The following is a 21,781-nucleotide window of genomic DNA, read 5'->3' on the forward strand; positions in this document are numbered from 1 at the left end:
ATTGCTTGAAAATATAATCTTGCTTTGAATTGTTCTGCAAATCCATTGATGCTAGTAAGCAGTTTGCTGAACAGCCCTTCATTTCAGGAGTTTGAAGGGGCATGTTGAACAAATATTGCATAAACATGAAAGCATGGTAGTGTTACTTTGAGTTACATTTATTGTGAGAATCTGTTAACAATGGGTGACCACAGTGCATTCAAACCCTTTCATACAAAATAGGGAAGCTTGAAATGCAATGGTCTCTAATTATTGCAGCTTGAAAAATGTGAATAGACTGTGAGTCAGACCTACAGTTGTCACAAGACACCTTTCACATTACTTATGGTGATAGTATACTTGGTGAGAAATAATGCTGAAATAAAACATGACAATATTTGAATTAGAAAGATTTGAGAGGGAATTTTTAATTTCAAGGCAGAAATCCAACTGCTGTGAGCATTAGGATCCATTGTTATGCCAGGTCTTATTAACTGGCAGCTGGCCATCTGTCTGCCTCTGGGAGTACAGAGATGGTTCACTAGCTGTGGATTGAGAAGACGGGAGAGCCCAGAATGCTTTTGGGGAGAATGAGGTCGGATTTGAGAGATTTTTTGATGGTGGCACACTTTGTGATTCTTGTGGATTGTTGCTGAGAACATCATTAACTATGATTTGGGGGGCTGTAGATAGTGAATATTATGACGTAAAGTTGTCCATAAATAAAACATGGGTGTACAGAAACAAGCCAAGTAGCCCATCACATTCACATCACCCAGTGGGCGCCCATCTATATTAATCCATCTCCAGGTGAGTCAAGTTTATTGTCATCTGATTGTACAAGTACAACCCAACGAAACCGCGTTCTGTCCTTAGTGCAAAACCCACAGACACACAACCAGACATAACTCACATACAGACAAGCAATGCATATGCAGGACAAATATTTCATCTATACAAATAAATAAATATTGTTTCATGAATATGAGAGTCTCTATGTAATCTCCAGAGCCAAGGCTCAATCCAGGCACTTCTTTCAAGTTTTGTACTTTTGTGGAGGTGTACATTTCTGGCCTCACTTGCATATCAGTTTTCTGTTTTAAAACCTTGTAAATGACAGGTTATTCTGAACTATTTAACAGTTGACCTGCCAAGTTGCATGTATGCTGGAACTCTTCCCCAAAAGCAATTGTAGAATTTTAAGAGAAATGACGTTGATGAAGGAAGCTTTATATGAATAATTCTTAGAATGATATGTTTTATATTCCATAGGTCAACAAATGCTAATCATCCAAGATCAGATGATGAATGTCATGGTACAAAAGGAAAACCACTTCTACTTTATGGCTGTTCTGCTGGTATGATCTGATGACTATTATGTCCAGCTGGCTTAGTTCAATATACTGGACAACAAATTTTTCAAAAGGTTTGCTTCCTGAAAAAAAAAGGGGGATTATGATAGACAACTTCAAGCTGGACACAAAGATAATTGCAGATTTGCTCTATTATATAGGGTTGGAGAAACATTACATTAACTTATTAAATTCAGCATATTTAATCGCATAATGATGTTGATGGATTGCGATCGTTCAACTGACCTAAAAATGTTTTGCTGCTGATTTCTGTTTGTACTCAGCATCTGATGCCTCTCGTGTCAGTGTCCAACAATAGTCGGCCAGCACTGATGAATTCCATTTGGCCTGAAACCACTTTTCTATGGTCACATATCCTGGTGAAACTCACTTTGTCACCGAGTGCACCAAGATCAGCAGGGAAGAAGTCCAAATGCAAATGCAGACAATGAATTTTGCACTTCATGGTTTTGTATGCTTGAAGCATGTTGCCAATCAGCTGGATGTAGTTTGTGCTCTGTAGATGCCAAGAAAATTCTGTTTGGACTGACCAAAACAGCCTGCTTTATGGGCAATATACTAGCAGACTTAAAATATGACAGGAAATCACAAAAATATGTGATAGGAAACTTTTAAGGTGATTTTTCGTGATCAGCAGCTGAAAATCTATAAAATCCTCCTAAAAGTGTTCAGGAAGCAACATCTTCATTGTCCAGTGTTATTTCAAGAACTTCACTTGAGGAGCACATGTAATCATTCCACTTGTTCCAGAAGATCTTTTATACTTTCTATGGTTGAATCAAAAAATGTCAATTTCTGGCAGTGGTCTACACAAAAAATGTCAATTTCTGGCAGTGGCCTTGTACACTGGTGACAATTAAGTAATCAGCTGAGATTGAAGAGTCTGTAGGAATAAGTCAATTTATTTTTCTTGGATAATCAATTGAACTTTCAAACTTGGAGATCTCTTGATGGATACCCTACAGCCACCAGAAAGCTTAGAAGCCACCAGGCAGGCAGTCTATAGATGGCTGTAAATGAGTGCTACATCTGGGCATCCCTTCCATGCAATTCATGAAATATAACCTCATCAGTGAGTGGAGTTCAGTCAGCAAGGCTTCTGCACCACATTATTGTCCCTGTTCATGAAGTTCAAGCATTCTTTGGTAAAGACAGAGGGAGGTGCATCTATATATTGTTCAACTACAGGGCACTGGAAAAGCTGTTATCAATTTATGAATGAATATCCCAAGCAAAGTTGCCTCCTGCCATAAGATGAAGCAATTGAAAGTTCCCTGAAAGAATGCAGTGTTATTAATTCTTGTTTTCCACCCAAAATATCTGTTTCATAGCTACAGAAGTTAGCAGTAACTTCAGGCAGAGAGCATTTAGAAAGGAAAGGTAAAGGGAGGAGCAGAACTGTATTCTTATAGCTAATTAATTATTTGCCATAACATCTGTTTACCTGCTGATAACTCTTCTTAGCACTTTCAATCTACTTAAAACATTTAAGTTCCATATTAGTCTCTTTATTAACTGGGATACATCATAGGAGAAGGTTAATGGTAAAGTGGGGGATGGGTGTGGTCTCATGGGAGGTCTAATTTCATATTGGAAATGTGGAAGGAGTTAGTAGTTTCTCTTCACATTGCCATAAACTCTATTATGGAGTAATTTCAGGTGATAATTCCAGAGAGAATACTCACTTTGTGAACTTTCCTTCTCTCATTTGCTTTGCCTCTTCAGTGGGAAGATCTGATCTTTTAAGGTCTTATTCCAACTATCATTTCTCTGGGAACAATCGTTCAATATTTAACCACATTAAAGTCCCCATAGTTCATCAACTTCTTGACCAGCTGCCCCTTTCATAATTCCTCTCTTGATCAGCATATAGCTGTTATTCCTGAATCCCCTCGTTTGCCAATTTCCTAAACTTTCCTTTGCTTGAACCTTAATCATCTCATCCTAATTCCCAGTCTCCCCATCACTTCTAACTCCATTCCCAATCTCTTTCTTTTCTGATCTTTTAATTATCCAGACACCCCTGACTCGCTGCAGCAGTGGGGGGGTAACAACCCTGATGCAAATGCTTCTTTGCTATGGGGGTTAACTCCTTCCACAAGAAGGTGGGAGAGTAAGTCATAAGAAGGATGCAAAGTGATATCAGCAGGAAGGCAGGTTAAGTTGATGTCGTATAACTTTGACAAATGATAGAATATTGCAGCACAGAAAACAGGTCCTTCTGCCCTTCTAGTCTGTGCCGAACTATTATTCTGCCAAGACCCACTAACATGCACCCAAAATATATCCCTCCATACTCTTCCCATCCATTTACCTTACCAAATTTTGTTTTAATGTTAAAATTGAGCCTACATTCACCACTTCAGCTTGCAGCTCAATCCACATTCGCATTGCTCTCTATGTGGAGGTTCCCCATCATGTTCCCCCTAATCTTTTCCCCTTTCACTCTTAACTTGTACCCTCTGATTTGTATTACACCTAACCTCAGTGTATAAAGGTTAATTGAATTTACTGTCTAAACCCCTCATAATTTTGTATGCCTCTATCAAATCTTCCCTCATTCTTCTATGCTCCAGGAAATAAAGTTCTAACCTGTTTAATCTTTCCCTGTAACTCAGTTCCTGAAATCCTGGCACATCCTAGAAAAAAATCTTATTGATACCTTTCCTGGAGTTTGATGACCAAAACTGCACACAATACTCTAAATTTGGTCTCACCAATGTCTTATACAACTTACTATAACATCCCAACACCTGTACTCAATACTTTGATTTATGAAGGACAATATGACAAAAGCTCTCTGTACAACCCTATCAACCTGTGACACCACTTTCAGAGAATTATGTATCTATATTCCCAGATCCCTCTGTTCTATTGCACCCCTCAGAGCCCTACCATTTAAAATGCATGTCCTACCTTGGTTTGTCCTTCTAAAGTGCAGCACCTCACACTTGTCTGCATTAAATTCCACTTTTACTGTTTGTCCAGATCCCTCTGCAACCTTTGAAAACCTTTTTCGCTGTCCACAATGCCTCCAATCATAGTATCATCTGCAAACTTGCTGATCCAATTTACCATGTTATGATCCAGATCATTGATATAGATGACAAACAACAATGGTCCCAGCACCAGTGCCTGAGGCACACACAGGCTTCCAGTCTATGAAGCAACCATCCACCACTACTCTCTGGTTTCTCTCGTCCAGCCATTGTCAAATCCATTTTACTACTTCACCATGAATGCCAAATGTCTAAACCTTCTTGACTAACCTTCTTGACTAACCTCCCATGTGGGACCTTGTCCTTGTCTAGGTAGACAATATCCACAGTCTTTCCTTCATCAACTTTCCTGGTAACCTCCTCGAAAAGCTATAACATATATATCCGCATTGAAGTAGTCACCTCGGGCTGCCGGCAGGAGCAGGGGGTCTTGGACTGCCAGCAGGAGTGGGGACCTTGAGCTCTACAATTATTTCGACCCAAAAAGTTCAATCAATCCCCCTGCAGCATTTATCGATCCTCTTTTGACCTCCTTCCATTTTTTGATCCCTTGGATAGTCCATTAACCCTTAGAAGTCAATATCGACCACTTTGGAGACCCCTACTCTATATATTGATTTAGAAAACATTCCTGAATACATTTTAAAAACTCCAAGCCATCCAGCCTTTTAGAGTTTGGGAGTCCCAGTCAATATGTGGAAAGTTAAAATCCCCTATTACAACCTTATCTTTCCTGCAGCTGTCTGCTATCTCTTTACATATTTTCTCCTCCAATTCTCATTGACTATTGGGTGGTCTATAATACAACCTCAAGAGTGTGGTCATATCTTTCCCATTCCTCAGCTCCACCCATATATCCTTAGTCAATGAGCCCTCTGGTCTGTCTTGCCTGAGCACAGCTGACATATTTTCCCTGATGAGCAATGCCACTCCTCCTCCTTTCATACTTCCCTATTCTATCAAGTTGGAAACAACAGACTCCAGGAACATTGAGCTGCCAGTCCTGCCCCTCCTGCAACCAAGTTTCATTAATGGCCACAATGTCATAATTCCACGTGCCGATGCCCGTTCTAAGTTTATCTGCCTTTCCTACAATACTCCTTGCAGTGAAATAGATGCACCCGAGAACATTTCCACCACGTACAACCCTTTGATTTCTGATTTTACATGCATCCTTCACATCATCTTTTTTCTCCTCCATTCTGCAATTCTGGTTTGCATCCCCTTGCAAATCTAGTTTAAACTTCCTAGAGCAACACTAGCAAACTTTCCCACAAGGAGAATAGTGTTTCTGCAGTTCTGATGCAAAACATTCCATCAAAACAGGTCCCACCTTCCTTGGAAGAGACCCCAATGGTCCAGAGCCCTGAAACCCCCCCTCCTTGCACCATCTCTTTTTGCCATATATTATGCTGCATTCTCCTCCTATTTCTAAACTTACAAGCTTGTGGCATGGATAGCAGTCCTGAGATCACAATCCTGGAGGTCCTGTCCTTCAACTTAGCACCTAACTCCCTGAACTCACTTTGCAGGACCTCATCACCTTTTCTATCCAAGTTATTGGTCCCCTCATGGATCACAACATCTAGTTACTCACCCACCCTCCTGAGAATGCCCTGAACTTGATTTGAGATATCTTAGACCCTGGCAGCAGGGAGGCAACTTACCATCCGGGATTCTTGATGTCTTGCACAGAACCTATTATCTGTTCCCCTAACTATGAAATCCCTTATCACCACTGCTTGCCTCTTTTCCTCCCTTACCTTCTTCACCACAAGATCAGACTCCATGCCAGAGACCTGACCACTGTGGCTTGTCCCTGGTAGGTCAACCCCTCCCAACAATATCCAAGAGGGTATACTTGTTATTGATAGATTATTTGCTTCAGCAAAAAGAATAGGAAAACAAATAACCAAGAATTTCAACCATTTAAAGCTATGAACTATTCTGTATGAAAGGCAAATTTCTTGACATAATTTTTTAAATAGAAAGCAACTCTTAATTGTCATGTACGGGTAGAGCAAAACAAGTGGCAATAAAAAGCATGGTTGCCTTTAGTTGACAGTTTAGAGTTCTCCTAATCTGGGATTAGGCAATTGCTCTTTTTTTTTAATTTTTTTTATTTTTCACACTATAAACCATATTGACCAAGATACATACAGACATTTTTCTTCTTAAATATATACAGTGTAGTTTTCTCCCCCTTTGTCCCCCCTCCCTTCCCTCCCTCCCTCACTCCCTTTCCCATTTATTTAAAGTTCAATCTATAAGATACATTAAACCCGTTAAACAATGTTGTCACTTAATAAAAATAAACAAGAAATTTTACTGAGTCAGTTCTTTTCATTATCTTCTCCTTCTGTCATTTTAGGTGGTGGAAGTCCACGGTAGGATTTCTCTATTGTGTTTCATGTATGGCTCCCATATTTGTTCGAATATTGTAATGTTATTTCTTAAATTATATGTTATTTTTTCTAATGGAATACATTTTTTCATTTCTATATACCATTGTTGTATTCTCAAGTTGTCTTCTAATTTCCAGGTTGACATAATACATTTTTTTGCTACAGCTAGGGCTATCATAACAAATCTTTTTTGTGCTCCATCCAAATCGAGTCCAAATTCTTTGTTTCTTATATTACTTAGGAGGAAGATCTCTGGGTTTTTTTGGTATATTGCTTTTTGTGATTTTATTTAATATCTGGTTTAGATCTTCCCAAAATTTTTCCACTTTCTCACATTCCAAATTGCATGAATTGTTGTTCCCGTTTCCTTTTTACAGCGAAAACATCTGTCTGATACTGTTGGGTCCCATTTATTTAACTTTTGAGATGTGATGTATAGCCTGTGTATCCAGTTATATTGTATCATGCGTAACCTCGTGTTTATTGTATTTCTCATAGTTCCGGAGCATAGCTTCTCCCATGTTTCATTCTTTATCTTTATGTTTAGATCTTGTTTCCATTTTTGTTTAGGTTTACCATTTGTTTCCTCGTTCTCCTTTTCTTGCAGTTTGATGTACATGTTTGTTACAAATTTTTTGATTATCATTGTGTCTGTAATCACATATTCAAAATTGCTTCCTTCTGGTAACCTCAGACTGTTTCCCAATTTGTCCTTCAAGTAGGTTTTCAGTTGGTAGTATGCAAACATTGTATCGTGAGTTATATTATATTTATCCTTAATTTATTCAAAAGATAATAATTTATTTCCCGAAAAACAATTTTCTATTCTTTTGATCCCTTTTCTCTCCCATTCTCTAAAGGAAAGGTTATCTATTGTAAAAGGGATTAGCTGATTTTGCGTCAATATTAGTTTTGGTAGTTGGTAATTTGTTTTATTCCTTTCTACATGAATCTTCTTCCAAATGTTGAGCAGATGATGCAATACCGGTGAATTCCTACGTTGTACCAATTTTTCATCCCATTTATATAGTATATGTTCAGGTATCTTCTCCCCTATTTTATCTAGTTCTAATCTGGTCCAATCTGGTTTTTCCCTTGTTTGATAAAAATCTGATAGGTATCTTAATTGTGTGGCTCTATAATAATTTTTAAAGTTTGGTAGTTGTAAGCCTCCTTGTTTGTACCATTCTGTTAATTTATCTAGTGCTATCCTCGGTTTCCCCCCTTTCCATAAAAATTTCCTTATTATTTTCTTTAACTCCTTGAAGAATTTCTCTGTTAGGCGTATTGGTAATGACTGAAATAGGTATTGTATCCTTGGGAAAATGTTCATTTTAATACAGTTTATCCTTCCTATCAGTGTTAGTGGTAAGTCTTTCCAATGCTCTAAGTCGTCTTGTAATTTTTCCATTAATGGATGGTAATTGAGTTTATATAGATGGCCGAGGTTTTTTATTTAGTTGTATACCTAGGTATCGCATTGCTTGCGTTTGCCATCTAAATGGCGATTCTTTCTTAAACTTTGAGAAATCCGCATTATTCATTGGCATTGCTTCACTTTTATTTGCGATCTTGTACCCCGACACTGCTCCATATTCCTTCAATTTCCTATGTAATTCTTTTATTGATATTTCTGGTTCTGTTAAGTATATTATAATGTCATCTGCAAATAGACTGATTTTATATTCCTTCTCTTTTATTTTTATCCCTTTTATTTTATTTTCTGTTCTTATCAGTTCTGCTAGTGGTTCTATAGCTAATGCGAACAGTGAGGGAGATAGTGGACATCCCTGCCTTGTTGATCTGCTTAAGTTAAATTGTTTTGATATATATCCATTTACTGTCACTTTCGCCAATGGCCCTTTATATAATGCTTTAATCCAATTAATATATTTCTCTGGTAGGCTGAATTTTTGTAGTACTTTGAATAAATAATTCCATTCTACTCTGTTAAAGGCCTTCTCTGCGTCTAAAGCAACCACTACTGTTGGAGTTTTATTTCCTTCTACTGCATGAATTAAGTTAATAAATTTACAGATATTGTCTGTTGTTTGTCTTTTTTTAATAAATCTAGTTTGGTCTAGATTTACTATTTTTGGTACATAGTCGGCTAATCCGTTTGCTAATAGTTTAGCTATTATCTTATAATCTGTGTTAAGTAAAGGTATTGGTCTATATGACGCTGGTGCAAGTGGATCTTTCCCTGTCTTTGGTATTACTGTAATTATTGCTGTTTTGCATGAATCTGGTATGCTTTGTGTTTTATCAATCTGGTTGATTACTTCCAGAAGGGGAGGAATTAATAAGTCTTTAAATGTTTTATAGAATTCTATTGGGAATCCATCCTCTCCTGGTGTTTTATTATTCGGTAGTTTTTTTATTATCTCCTGTATTTCTTCTATTTCAAATGGTTTTGTTAATTTATTTTGTTCCTCTGTTTGTAATTTCGGTAGTTCAATTTTAGTTCAATTCTCGATATTAGTTCAATTTTCCTCTTCTTCAGGAGTTCAAAACTTATATCTGGGTAGAAAAAAAAATTTTGACCTTTGTATTCCAGTGGTTTTTTGTCTTCTCTTATTTTCCTCATTGCTTTCTCCAATATATTTTCTCTTGTTGTATATCTTAGGAATTTTACTAGAATGGATCTTGGTTTTTGTTGTGGTTGTGGTTTAGGGGCTAATGTTCTGTGTGCCCTTTCTATTTCCATTTCTTCCTGTAATTCTGGTCATCCTAGGACCCTGGGGATCCATTCTTTTATAAATTCTCTCATATTCTTGCCTTCTTCATCTTCCTTAAGGCCCACTATCTTTATATTGTTTCTTCTATTATAATTTTCCATTATATCTATCTTCTGAGCTAACAGCTCTTGTGTCTCTTTAACTTTTTTTATCAGATTCTTCTGATTTCTTTTTTAAGTCATCTACTTCCATTTCTATGGCTGTTTCTCGTTCTTCCACCTTGTCTACTCTTTTTCCTATATCTGTCATGATCATCGCTAATCTATTCACTTTTTCTTCTGTACTTTTTATTCTTCTTTTTATTTCACTGAATTCTTGTGACTGCCATTCTTTTACTGTTTCCATATATTCTTTTAAAAAAAAATATATCCATGTACTTGCCCTTCCCTTCATCTTCCATTTCTCTGTGTTCTTCCTCTTCTTCTGAGTCCACTCCAGGATCTGTGTCCTTTACCTATGTCTCTTCTGGTTTTCTTGTTGGGTTGTTTGTTTTAATTTGTTGGGTATTTTTGATCTTCTTATTTTTATTAGAAGTGTCTTGATGTTGGTCTTCTTCCTCTGGGTTGGTCATCTGTTGTTTCTTTGATTTCTTATTTTTACTCTCTTCTTTCTTGCTCTCGTTATTCTCTATGTTTTCCTCTTGCTGTTGGGTTGTAGTTGTCTGTTTCAGCTGTGGAGATTGACTCCTCAGCTGGTCCCCCCCTCCCGTCAGTGTTATTTTTGTCTTGCGCATCGCGCATGCGCGAATCCTTGCGCATGCGCGGCTGCGCACTTTTGTTTGGCTCCGTGAGCCATTTTTGTAGTCCAGAGTTCGGGGCTTCGACTGACCTCAGGGAGCGGGCTTCTCTCTCCACGGCGGGCCTCCTCGTACAGGTAAGGCCTTCACCTTCTTCTTCCGACGTCTTTCCTTCTGCTTTCCTTCCCATTGTTTTTGGTTTTTCTTTTTTTGCTGCCATTTTCTCCACACTTTTACTTTCACTGTTTTGGTTTTTATGTTTGTGCCTTTGCTTTTTCTCTATCTTTTTTTTAACTTTTCTGGAGAGGGCTGGAGTTCCCCTACCGGCCACTACTCCATCACGTGACTCCTTCAGGCAATTGCTCTTGAAAGTTTGATCTGAAGGGGCCTATATTCTCTGAAATGTAGAAGTTAAGGTAATTTTATTGAAATATGTTAGGTTTTGGAGGGGCTTAATAGAGTGGATTTTGAGAAATTCTTTGCTTTGACTGTTGTGTGGGAACAAAGATGGAATAAAAATAAAAATTGCTGGAAATATCAACAGGTTAGTCAGCATCTGTAGAGAGCAAAACAGTGTTAACACCAGGTCAAGAACCTTTGAGTCTCAATATTAAGCATCTGTGCAGATAAATATGGTAAAATAGAATCTGTTTTATAAAGTTTAGATATTAAGTTATCTTTATTCAAATAGCTACAAGAAAAATAATTAACCTATATGGCATGTAAAACAGAAATATGACTCATGATCTCCAAACAGCATGTTATTTCAAGTAGAATTCATTGAACTATTGTTACTAATCTATATTTGAATCAAATTTATTCTAAGTGTTTCACTCAATGGAATAAGTTTCTGTTGATTCGCTTTATTATTTACAAAGCATTAATTCTATTTAAAATATCAGTAACAATGGTTCAGGGTTCCCCCAACAGGAAGCCCTGGGTGAACAATGAGATCTGGAACCTGCTGAGAGACAGATCACAGGCTTTTAATCTGGAAATCCAAAACATTGCACAAGGTGCAGGTATGGAAAGCCATCTCCTGGACGAAGTGGAGATTTCGAATGAGAATGGAAACAACAAAGGATATCCAATAGCTGTGGCAGTGCCTAAATGACATAACCTGCTACAAAACCAAATCCAGTGCAGTAGGAGACGGGAAAGCTTCACTCCCAGATGAACTTAATGCCATCTATGTCCGATTTAACCACCAGAACATAACAGCTGAGCCTCCTGATGATACTTCACTGTCAGTATCTCAAGATGACAATTGGGCTGCCTTCAGGAGTGTGAATCCAAGGAAAGAATCTAGTCCAGGTAGAGTATTGTAAACCTGTCCTGACTAACTGGCCAATATATTCATGGAGGTAAAACACAGAATTCTGTGGACACTGTGGTTGAAGTAAAAACACGCAATGCTGGATAGACTCAGTAGGTCAAAAATATGTATTAATGGGCATCTTCAATATCTCTCCCTAACAGGGCTACTCATGTGTTTCAAACAGGTCTCATTCATACTAGTGTGCAAGAAGAATGTGGTAACTTCCCTAAATGACTACAAGCAGTGGTTTTCACACCCACAGTAACGAAGTGTTTTGAGAGATTGGTATTGAAGCATATCAGCTCCTGTTGAGTGGTGACATGGATCTGTTTCAATTTGCTTACCACAGCAACAAGTCTATAGTAGGTGCCATCTCACTGGCTCAACGCAACACCATGGAACACCTGGACAGTAAAGATGTATAAATCAGAATGCATTTATTGACTACAGTTCAGCATTCAACACCATCATCTCCTCAAAAGTAATCAGCAAACTCCAAGTCTTGAGCCTCTATACTCCACCATGTAACTGGATCCTGAATTTCCTCACTTCCAAACTGCAATCAATGAGGATTGCTTGACCATCTCCTCTACAATCTTCATCACCACTGGAGCATTGCAGGTCTGTGTACTTAGTCACCAGCTTTACGTGCTTTATATCTATGACTGTGTGGCTCAGTACGACAACAATACCATTTCCAAATTTCTAATGATGAGTCAGCATACAGGAGAGAGACTGAAACTTAGCTGATGGTGTACTAACAATGACTTCTTGCTCTATGCCACCAAGACCAAGGAGAGGAAAGGAAAACCGGAGGTGTACAGTCCAGTGATCATTGCAGGATTAGAGGTAGATAGGGTGAGCAAATTTAAACTCCTGGGAGGACTTTTCCTGGACCCAATGTACTAATGTCATTTGTGAAGAAAGCACATCAGTGCCTCTACTTCCTCAGGAGTTTGCAGAATTTTGCTATGTCATTTGTAAACCTTGGCAAACTTCAACAGATGTGTAGTGGAATGTGTGTCGACTGGCTGCATCATGGCCTGGTATTGAGGCCCCAATACATCTGAGCAGAAAGCCTTGGAAAAGGTAGCAGACACAGCCTATCTCAGGTAAAATTCTCCCACACATTGAGAACATCTACATGGAGAGCTACCATTAGAGAGCAGCAGCAATCATTAAGGTCAACACCACGCAGAACATGTTCTGTTCTTGTTGCTGCCATGAGAAAAGAGATAGAGGTGCCAGAGAACTTGTACCACCAGGTTTTGGAGCAGTTGCTATCCCTCAACCATCAGACTCCTAAACAACTGACTCAATCAAAGACTCATTTAAGGGCTCTAACTTTTCTCATTATTTATTACTGAATATTTTTTTTTCTGTATTGGACACAGTTTGTTAACATTTCTTTGTTAACATTTCTCTTGTTTGTATTTATATTCTTCTTCTTGACTAGTTTACAGTTAGAAATTCTGCCTGGCCCACAGGAAAAAGAATCTCAGGTTGGTATATGATGTCATATATGTACTCTGATGGTGGGTGGTCACGTGATGGGGTAACGGCTGGTTAGGGAAAACCAGCCCTTCACAGAGAAAGTTGAAAATAAAAGGTAGAAAAACAAGTCAGAGAAATAAAACATAAAAAAAGTTTCAAGATAAGAAGTATAGAAAGGACCTGAGGATGGCTCCAAAGAAGGAAAATACTATAATGGCAAGCAAAGAAGAGATGAAGAAATTGCTGGGAAAAAAAAGAGAAAAGCCTTACCAGAGACGGTGAACAGGGAGCTCTCCCAAAGAGGATGGCCCGAGCTGTGAAGCCGGTAAGCGGCAGCTCGGCGGCAACAGCCCCCAGGGCAGTCTGGAACGTTGGCTGGCGGAGCCTGAAAAAGAAATGCCAACATGCATGCGTGACTCCTTGTGCATGCATGGTATGCATTCTAAAGAAGATGCCGAAGGGAATGGACGCTGACAGCAAGACGCTGACTCTGTAATGGGAGAAGCTGCAGAGAAGTAAATGATAGAAGCAAGATACACGGAACAAAGAAATGGAGCAAGAGAAAGAAGATCAAGAGGAAGATAAAGACAAACAAGAAAAACTACAAGATTAAAAAAACAGATGCAGATGGTAGATAAGGAATACTTTGACAGCCAAATTAAATATTCCAATGGAAAAAATAATGGCTGAGTTCAGTACTATTAAAAAAAACCATGCAAAAGACAGATGTAAAAATACTAAGAATGGAAAATGCTATGGCAGAAATGAGAAAGTGAAGTGATGAACTGGAAGACAAAATGATAAGTGTGGAAATGGAGGTGAATGAGTTAAGAGAAAAATTGGAAGATAGAGGTAAGGAGATTAAGAAAATACATGACTGCTAGCCCAAAAAAATGACATTTTAGAGAATTTCAGCAGATGTAATAATATAAAAATAGTGGGCCTGAAAGAAGATGAAGAAGGGTTTATAAAAAGATGGATCCCACAGATCTTGCGAATAGAAGGACTCCAAGAAGAAATAGAAATTGAAAGAGCATTGACGCCAAAGACATAGCCACATCAGAATCCATGATCCATACTAATAAAACTACTACGATGTACAATAAGAGAGAAAGTATTGGAACTGGCAATGAAAAGAGTGAAAGAAATCAAAGGAACCATTGGAGTACAATGGGAAAAATATTTTTTTATCCAGATATAAGCTTCAAATTTTTAAAGAAGCGAAAGGAGTTTAATTTAACAAAAACTGTACTATGAAAAAAAGGTTATAACTTTGTGTTAAGGCATCTAGCAGTGTTGCAGATATTCATCCCTGGTGGGCAAAACAGACTATTTTCAGATTCAGAAGAAGCTTTGCAGACCAATTACCAAATAAGCAACAAGAAGAGGAGTAAAGAAAATAATAAAAGGGCTGTTAAGATAATGTATATAAATATTTGGTATGTTAATAATTTGATTACAGGCGTTTAAGAAAAAAAGAGGTTAAAAAAGGCTTTGTTTGATTTTTAAGAATAATATATAATGATTTCTCTTGGGGAGGGGAGAGGATTTGTCCACTGTGAAATCTTGACATTTGTGGTATACACCGCAACCCACGTAGGCAAGGGAGTTGTGGTTGTCTTGCGAGGTGGCAAGGGCAACTCAGTTAAGGGGGATTTAATGTTGTTGTCTTTAATAGTATTCTTTGGTTTTCTTATGGATTTTGTTATTTGCCTATTAGTTGTGTCGTTGCGTATAGTAAAGAGTAAGAACAATCTAAAGAGTGATTTTAGAAGAAGGGAATGGAGAGGTTGAAGAGGTGGGACAGAGGTGAAAATGCATGGGTAAAATGAATACATTGAACTAAATGACTATTAATATTAATGGAATTCAAATTAAGAGAAAAAAGTTACTGACACTAAAAAAGGAGAAAGTATGACAGCATTTATACAAAAAGTACAGTTTACTGAGTTAGAACATCACAAACTGAAGAGAGACTGGGTAGGTCATGTAGTGGCATCATCGTACAATTCAAAACCCAGGGGAGTTTCTATATTAGTTAATAAGAATCTACCAATTAAGATAAAGAAAGTAATAACAGATCCAGCGGGTAGATATGTAATGATGATGTGCCAGATTTATTCAGAATCTTGGAACTTGTTGAACATTTTTGCACCTAATGAAGATGACCAGGAATTTGTGCAGGATGTTTTTTTAAAGATAGCAGATACACAGGGACACATTTTACTAGGGGGGGGCGATATTAATTTGAACCTTGACCAATCAATGAATAAACCCAGGAAGACTATTATAAAAAATAAAGCAGCTAAATTTACATTGAACTCAGTGCATGACATGAATATAGTCGATATATGGAGAAAACAACATCCAAAAGAAAGAGATTATTCATATTATTCAAACAGACATAAAATCTATTCTAGGATTGATATATTCGTGTTGTCAGCTCAGATTCAAGGGAGAGTTCAAAAGACCGAATATAAGGCAAGACTTTTATCAGATCACTCACCCTTGTTATTGACAATTTCTTCAGAGGATATTCCACCGAAAACATATAGATGGAAGCTAAAACCCATATTGTTAAAAAGGCAAGATTTTAAGGAATATGTAGAATAACAAATTAAAATATATTTTGAGGCAAATACAAATTCGGTAACAGACAAATTTATATAATGGGACACAATGAAGGTCTTTATTAGGGACAAATAATTAGTTACATGACCAAGATTAAAAAAGAATATGATTGGGAAATAGAACAGTTGGAAAAAAAGATAGTAACTATAGAGATAGATTAAATGAGAAGGGAAGATATAGAGAAAAAGAGAGAATTGATAGAGGAAAAGTTAAAATATGATACATTGCAAACATACAAAGTGGAGAAAAATATTATGAAAAAAAAGCAAAGATATGAATTAGGAGAGAAAACCCACAAAACATTTGCTTGACAACTAAAAACAGAGCAAGCAGCAAAAACTATCATAGCAAGAAGGAAGGAGGATAAACAGATCTCATATAACCCATTAGGGATTAATGGAATTAAAAAAAAATACAAGCAATTGTATCAAACCAAAAACCCAGGGAAGAATAGTGAACATTGAATTTCCCTAATTACAATTAGAAGATCAAAATAAATTGCTAAAACCCCTGACAAGAACGAAATACATGATACACTAATGACATTACCAAACAATAAAGCGCCAGGTGAAGATGGATTCCCTACAGAGTTTTAAAAGGTATTCAATAATCTACTATTTCCGCCCTTCTTAGAGTAATGAAACAGGTGGAAGAGACCAGAATTTGCCTGACTCATAAAACAGCAATAATTAGAGTAATTCTAAAAATGGGAAAAGACCTGTTGTCATCGACTTCATATACACCAATATCTTTACTAAATACAGATTATAAGTTAATAGCAAATTTACTTATTAATAGATTAACAGACTGTGTACCAAAATTAGTGACGCTAGATCAGACAGGATTTGTTTTAAAAAAAGAGCAGCAGATAATGTCTGTAAATTTATTAATTTAATACATACAGCACAAAGAAATAAAACACCAACTGTGACAGTAGCTCTAGATGCAGAGAAAGCTTTTGATAGGATGGAATGGAATTATCTGTTTAAAGTACTACAGAAATTCAAATTACCGGAAACATTTATTAATTGGATTAGAGCATTGTATAAAGGTCCTTTGGCAAAAGTGGTAACAAATGGATATTTTTCAGACCATTTTAAATTGAGTAGGTAAACAAGACAGGGATGCCCATTATCAGCATCACTGTTTGCTTTGGCTATAGAACCATTGACAGAGCTGATGAGAAAAGAACCTACGATAAAGGCAATAAAAGTAAAAGAGGAAGAATTTAAAATGAGCTTATTTGTAGATGATTATATTGTAGTATATTTAACAGACACAGATAAATCAATAAAAAGGTTATAAACAAAATTGAAAGAATATGGGGCGATATCAGGATACAAGATTAATATTGATAAAAGTGAAGTGATGCCAATGAACAAATTCGATTTATACAAAATATATTTAAAAGGCAATCACAGGCCATACGTTACCTCAGTATCATGATAGATAATAATTTAAATCATTTGTATAAAACCATTAATAAAAAAAATACAGGAAGACTTAGAGAAATGGAACTTTATAGGGAGAGCAAACTGCATCAAGATGAATGTATTTCCACAGCTACTATATCTGTTCCAAATGCTACCGATTCCCTTGACGGGAATTTTTAATGAAATTAAATAAATTAATAATAACGTTTTTATGGAAGGGTAAAAAATCAAGAGTGGCTTTGGAAAAAATAACATGGGTGTATAAACAAGGAGATTGCAGCTACCAAATTTCAAAAACTATCACAGGGCAGCACAGTTAAGGTAGCAGATTTTTTTATCAGATGGGAGAAAAACTGGATTAGCTCAAGATAGAATAATATAAATTAGGTAAAAAGGTCCCTGAACATTTACTCTATAAATTGGATGATAAACTGGTGCAACATAACAATCTACCAATACTACATCATATACTAAAAATATGGAAGAGAATGCATCTGGAGCGAAAGATGATAAATTATCAAATACCAAAAATGTTACTAATGCAAAACCCATTAATTCCTTTTACAATAGACAATTCATTTTTTAAGGAATGAGCAAGAAAAGGAATTACAAGAATAGAAGATTGCTTTTTGGGAAATAATTTATTGACATTTGAACAGTTATAAATAAATATGGAATATCACATGGTATAATATTTTCATACTATCGGTTTAAAATTTATTTAAAAGAAAAGTTGCCAACTAGTCTAAGATTACTTGAGTGTAGCTGCTATGAATACTTAATTACAGATACTGTGATAGTAAAGAAAAATTACAAACATATATAGCAAATTGCAAAACAAGGAAAATGATGAACCAATATATAAACCCAAACAAGGTTGGAAAAAAGGTTTAAATACACAAATAAAGAATGAAACATGGAAGGAACTATGTGCAGGGACCATGATTAATACAATAAATACTCATTTTTGTATGATACGATACAATTGACTACATAAACTTTATGTTACACCTCAAGAGTTAAAAGAATGGAATCCAACACTATCGGACAAATGCTTCCGTTGTAAACAAGAAATTGGAACAACAATATATGCAATTTGGATATGAACTTAAGTGAAATTTTTGGGGGAGGATTTAAACCTAATATTAAATAGAATTACAAAAAATAGGATACCAAAAATCTTCCTGTTAAACAATATAAAAGATAAAGATTTAGGTCTAAAATTAGACAGGGCTCAAAAAAGTGCATAATGATAACTTGGAAAACAACAATAGTACATAAAAATGAACAAGTGTATTCCATTAGAAAAAAAATACCTACAGTCTAAAAGACAAATATGCTTTATTTCAGCAAATTTGGGAACCATACATTAGAGCACACATCTCAAACTCAGGCCCGCGGGCCAAATTTGGCCTGTGATATAATTATATTTTCCCCGCAAGATCATATCAAATATGTATTAGAGCTGGCCCGCTGGCCACCGCGCCAATATAGCGCATGCACAGCTAATACTACAAATCCCAGAATGCTTTGCAAATGTGTTGGCGTCGGCCCGTCAGCCCGCTAATCACCCCCACCTCCTCTCTTTACTTTCATTAGCATCTATGACCTGTCGCCGAACTCACATGTAATAAACCCCTTACGATAAATGGCCAAACCAAAGACAGAAAACAGGACCTTTCAAGACAGGTGGGAGGCAAACTCTGACCCCACAGTTTGATGAACTTGCATCTAAGAAGAGATGCCAAGTATCTGGTTTAGACCCAGGTGCATCAGAGTAAATCACAGTGTAGCAAGCTAAGCTTGGATTAATATTTTCTTTGGTTAACTTTGGACTGTTCATAGTTGAAAGATTGGATTTTCATTGAAGCTAGTTGTTATTTTTTTGACTTGTTGGCTTGTGAAAAAAAAAAACATTTAAAAGGAGCTTAAAGGCTATAAAGAAATATTATTTATTGAATATTTTATTTCTCATTTGTTAATGCTTCTTCTGGAAAGAGTTTAACCAAAACTATTATTAAACATTTATTTTAATGAGAAAAAGTTTAACATTACATACGTTGAAAGAAGAGAAAACATGCAAATGTTGTTGAAAATTTTCAATAAATATTTAGTTTGGCCCACAACTTAGTCCAAGGTTTTAATTTTGGCCCTCTATGAATTTGAGTTTGACACCCCTGCATTAGAGTATATTAGAAACTGCCAATTTCAGACCTCCATCTCTTGACATGATGTTACAATTATGAAAATAATTAAATATGAAATATTGGATGACACAATTTCTTTTTATTTTCTTTCTATTCTCCAATTTATTTATTCTTTCTTTCTTCTTTCATTTCTTGCTTTAAGTTATAGGGGGTGGGGAGGATTGAGGGAAGGGGGAAAAAGGAAAATGCCACTGTATATTTTAATGCTGAATATTTGTACATATTGTTACTAATGTGGTTTGTAGTGAAGTATTAAATCAAAAATTATTTAGAAAATATATGTACTCTGACGATTTTCTTTTAGTCATACAGCACGGTTACAGACCGTTTTGCCCCACAAGCTCGTGCCGCCCAATTGCACCCATACACACTTGGTATGTTTTGAAGGGTGGGAGGAAACTGGAGGCCCCAGGGAAAACCCACACAGATACAGAGAGAACAGACAAACTCCTTACAGACAGCACTGGATACAAATCCCGATCACTGGTGCTGTAAAGGCATTGTGTTACCCGCTATGCCAACTGTACCACTCTAAACTTTTAATTTGAACTTTGAATCAGTTGTTGGTAGATTAATTTCTTAGGAAATTAATGCCTTTTTGAAATAAAATCTAAATTGAGTGTTTTTTGTTAGTGCATATGAAAAACAACAAGGTGCCTTGGAAGCAGCCAATCAAAAGGCTCGTGAATGGTAATATTCTGGATGCACGAAGATCAAAACTACCATTTGAAAACACAGCAGTGACTTTGAGGCCAACAATGAAACCAAGTAAGTTTAAACAATAAAACTTACCTTTCAAATATTTTTTGATTTCTAAAATTTCAGATATCCTTTAAAATCTTATGTTAGATGTAATTATTTGCAGAACATAATCAACATAAGTTATTTTTCTATTGGCCATGATCTCTGTGCAGTGAATAAGTTTTAGTCATGTGTTTCCAATTTTCCTATTTGATTTATCTTTTTATAACAATTTTACTGATTTGAATAATATATCTAAATCAGATAACAGATTGTGCAATATGTACAGAATACAACTTTTTTGTAATTGCAAAATCATGTACTGTAATATATTTTGCTATTAAAAACTTGAGTGGGAACTTTATGTTAATAACAATGGAAAAAGTACTGGCTTTCATTATCATTATGCTGTGAAATTCTCAGCTGCATTCAGCATTGCACATGGACAGTGAAGGACGAGAATCCAATGTTTTTTGGTCACTACCCTGCTGCCACAGAATTGGTTCTGAATTCGTTAATTGCTTTGAACCTCAATTTTCTCTAATTATCCTTGCCGTAAAAAACACAAATGTTACACCTAGTTGAATAAAGTATGATTTATTTTTAATAGTCCTGAAAGCCCAACTTTGTTTGTGTGGACTCTAATTTCTGCAAATTACAGGTATCTATTTCTAATTTCTATGGCTTTCAAAATTAAGAATTTTTTACTAGTTTGTTTATATTTCAGTTTCTAACTTAATTTATGCCATGTCCTAATCTTTATTTCCGTGTGTAGCGCTATCAATTAGACCTTACAGAACAAAAATCGAGATTAACAGGCTTTAATTGTTATAAACTTACAGGTATATCTTACAAGGTGTTGGCCCCAATTCCGGGACAGTTCTGAAAGAGGGGATTGGGCAAAACTGCCTTAATGCAAGTATTTCAGTGTTCCACCACATTTACCCCTTCTTTTAAAACAAAGTTCAGTGTGGGTGAAGTGTCAGAGTCTATTTACAGGTTCAGCCTATCTGATGGTTTTGTCCATCAAAATACTGGTTGTGGTGTAGCCGTTGGTTCCTGGGCTGCGATTTGGATGGTTAAACAGAATCAGTTGGGGCTGGGTTGGGGGATGGGTGGGTTGGGGTGGTGCAACTGGTACCAATGGTGAGGTTGGATACCCGACCATGTACCTGATAATTGTGCAGGAAGGAGGGGTGCTGGTTGGTTGACCGGTGGGGGGGGGGGTTCCAGCAGTGCCTCAGTTGTGAGGGCTCCTGGACAGGGACAATGTCTCTCCACCTATCCTGGTAATGCATGTAGACATACTAGGGGTTTGCGTGGAGAAGGTGGACCTTCTCAACTAGGGGGTCTGCTTTCTTGGTCTGATGTGTCTCTGGAGTAGCATAGGCCCTGGGGTCATCAGCTAGACTAGTAGCATGGTTCCTGATGCCGACCTCCTGGGAAAGGAGAATAATTTTTCATGCAGGGTAGCATCTGTTGCAGTACAGAGGAGAGACCTGGTGGCATGGAGAGCCTCTGGGAGGACCTCTTGCCACTGGGAGACAGGAAGCCCTTTTGATTTAAAGGCCAGGAAGACTGCCCTCTAAATGTTCTCCCTTTCCATCTGACCATTTCCTCAGAGTTTATAGCTGATGGTCCTGCTCGTGGCAATTCCTTTGGTATTGCTCATGAATGAGGACCCCCAGACACTGTGGATATAGCTGGGGTATCTGAAGAGCGTGAAG

At 36.9% G+C, this 21,781-nt stretch overlaps 1 protein-coding gene across 2 annotated transcripts in view; it reads left to right on the forward strand.

The window, feature by feature from the left end:
* LOC138759605 (uncharacterized) overlaps nucleotides 1–21,781 on the forward strand; it is a 75,409-nt gene that overhangs the window by 19,645 nt on the left and 33,983 nt on the right. For both annotated transcript variants that reach the window (XM_069930333.1, XM_069930328.1), the window contains 2 exons: nucleotides 1,252–1,337; nucleotides 19,947–20,081. In XM_069930333.1, the coding sequence (XP_069786434.1) occupies nucleotides 1,252–1,337; nucleotides 19,947–20,081 (221 nt within the window). The remainder of the gene's footprint in view (nucleotides 1–1,251; nucleotides 1,338–19,946; nucleotides 20,082–21,781) is intronic.

Source organism: Narcine bancroftii, chromosome 1, assembly GCF_036971445.1.
Source record: "Narcine bancroftii isolate sNarBan1 chromosome 1, sNarBan1.hap1, whole genome shotgun sequence".
Classification (NCBI taxonomy): domain Eukaryota; kingdom Metazoa; phylum Chordata; class Chondrichthyes; order Torpediniformes; family Narcinidae; genus Narcine; species Narcine bancroftii.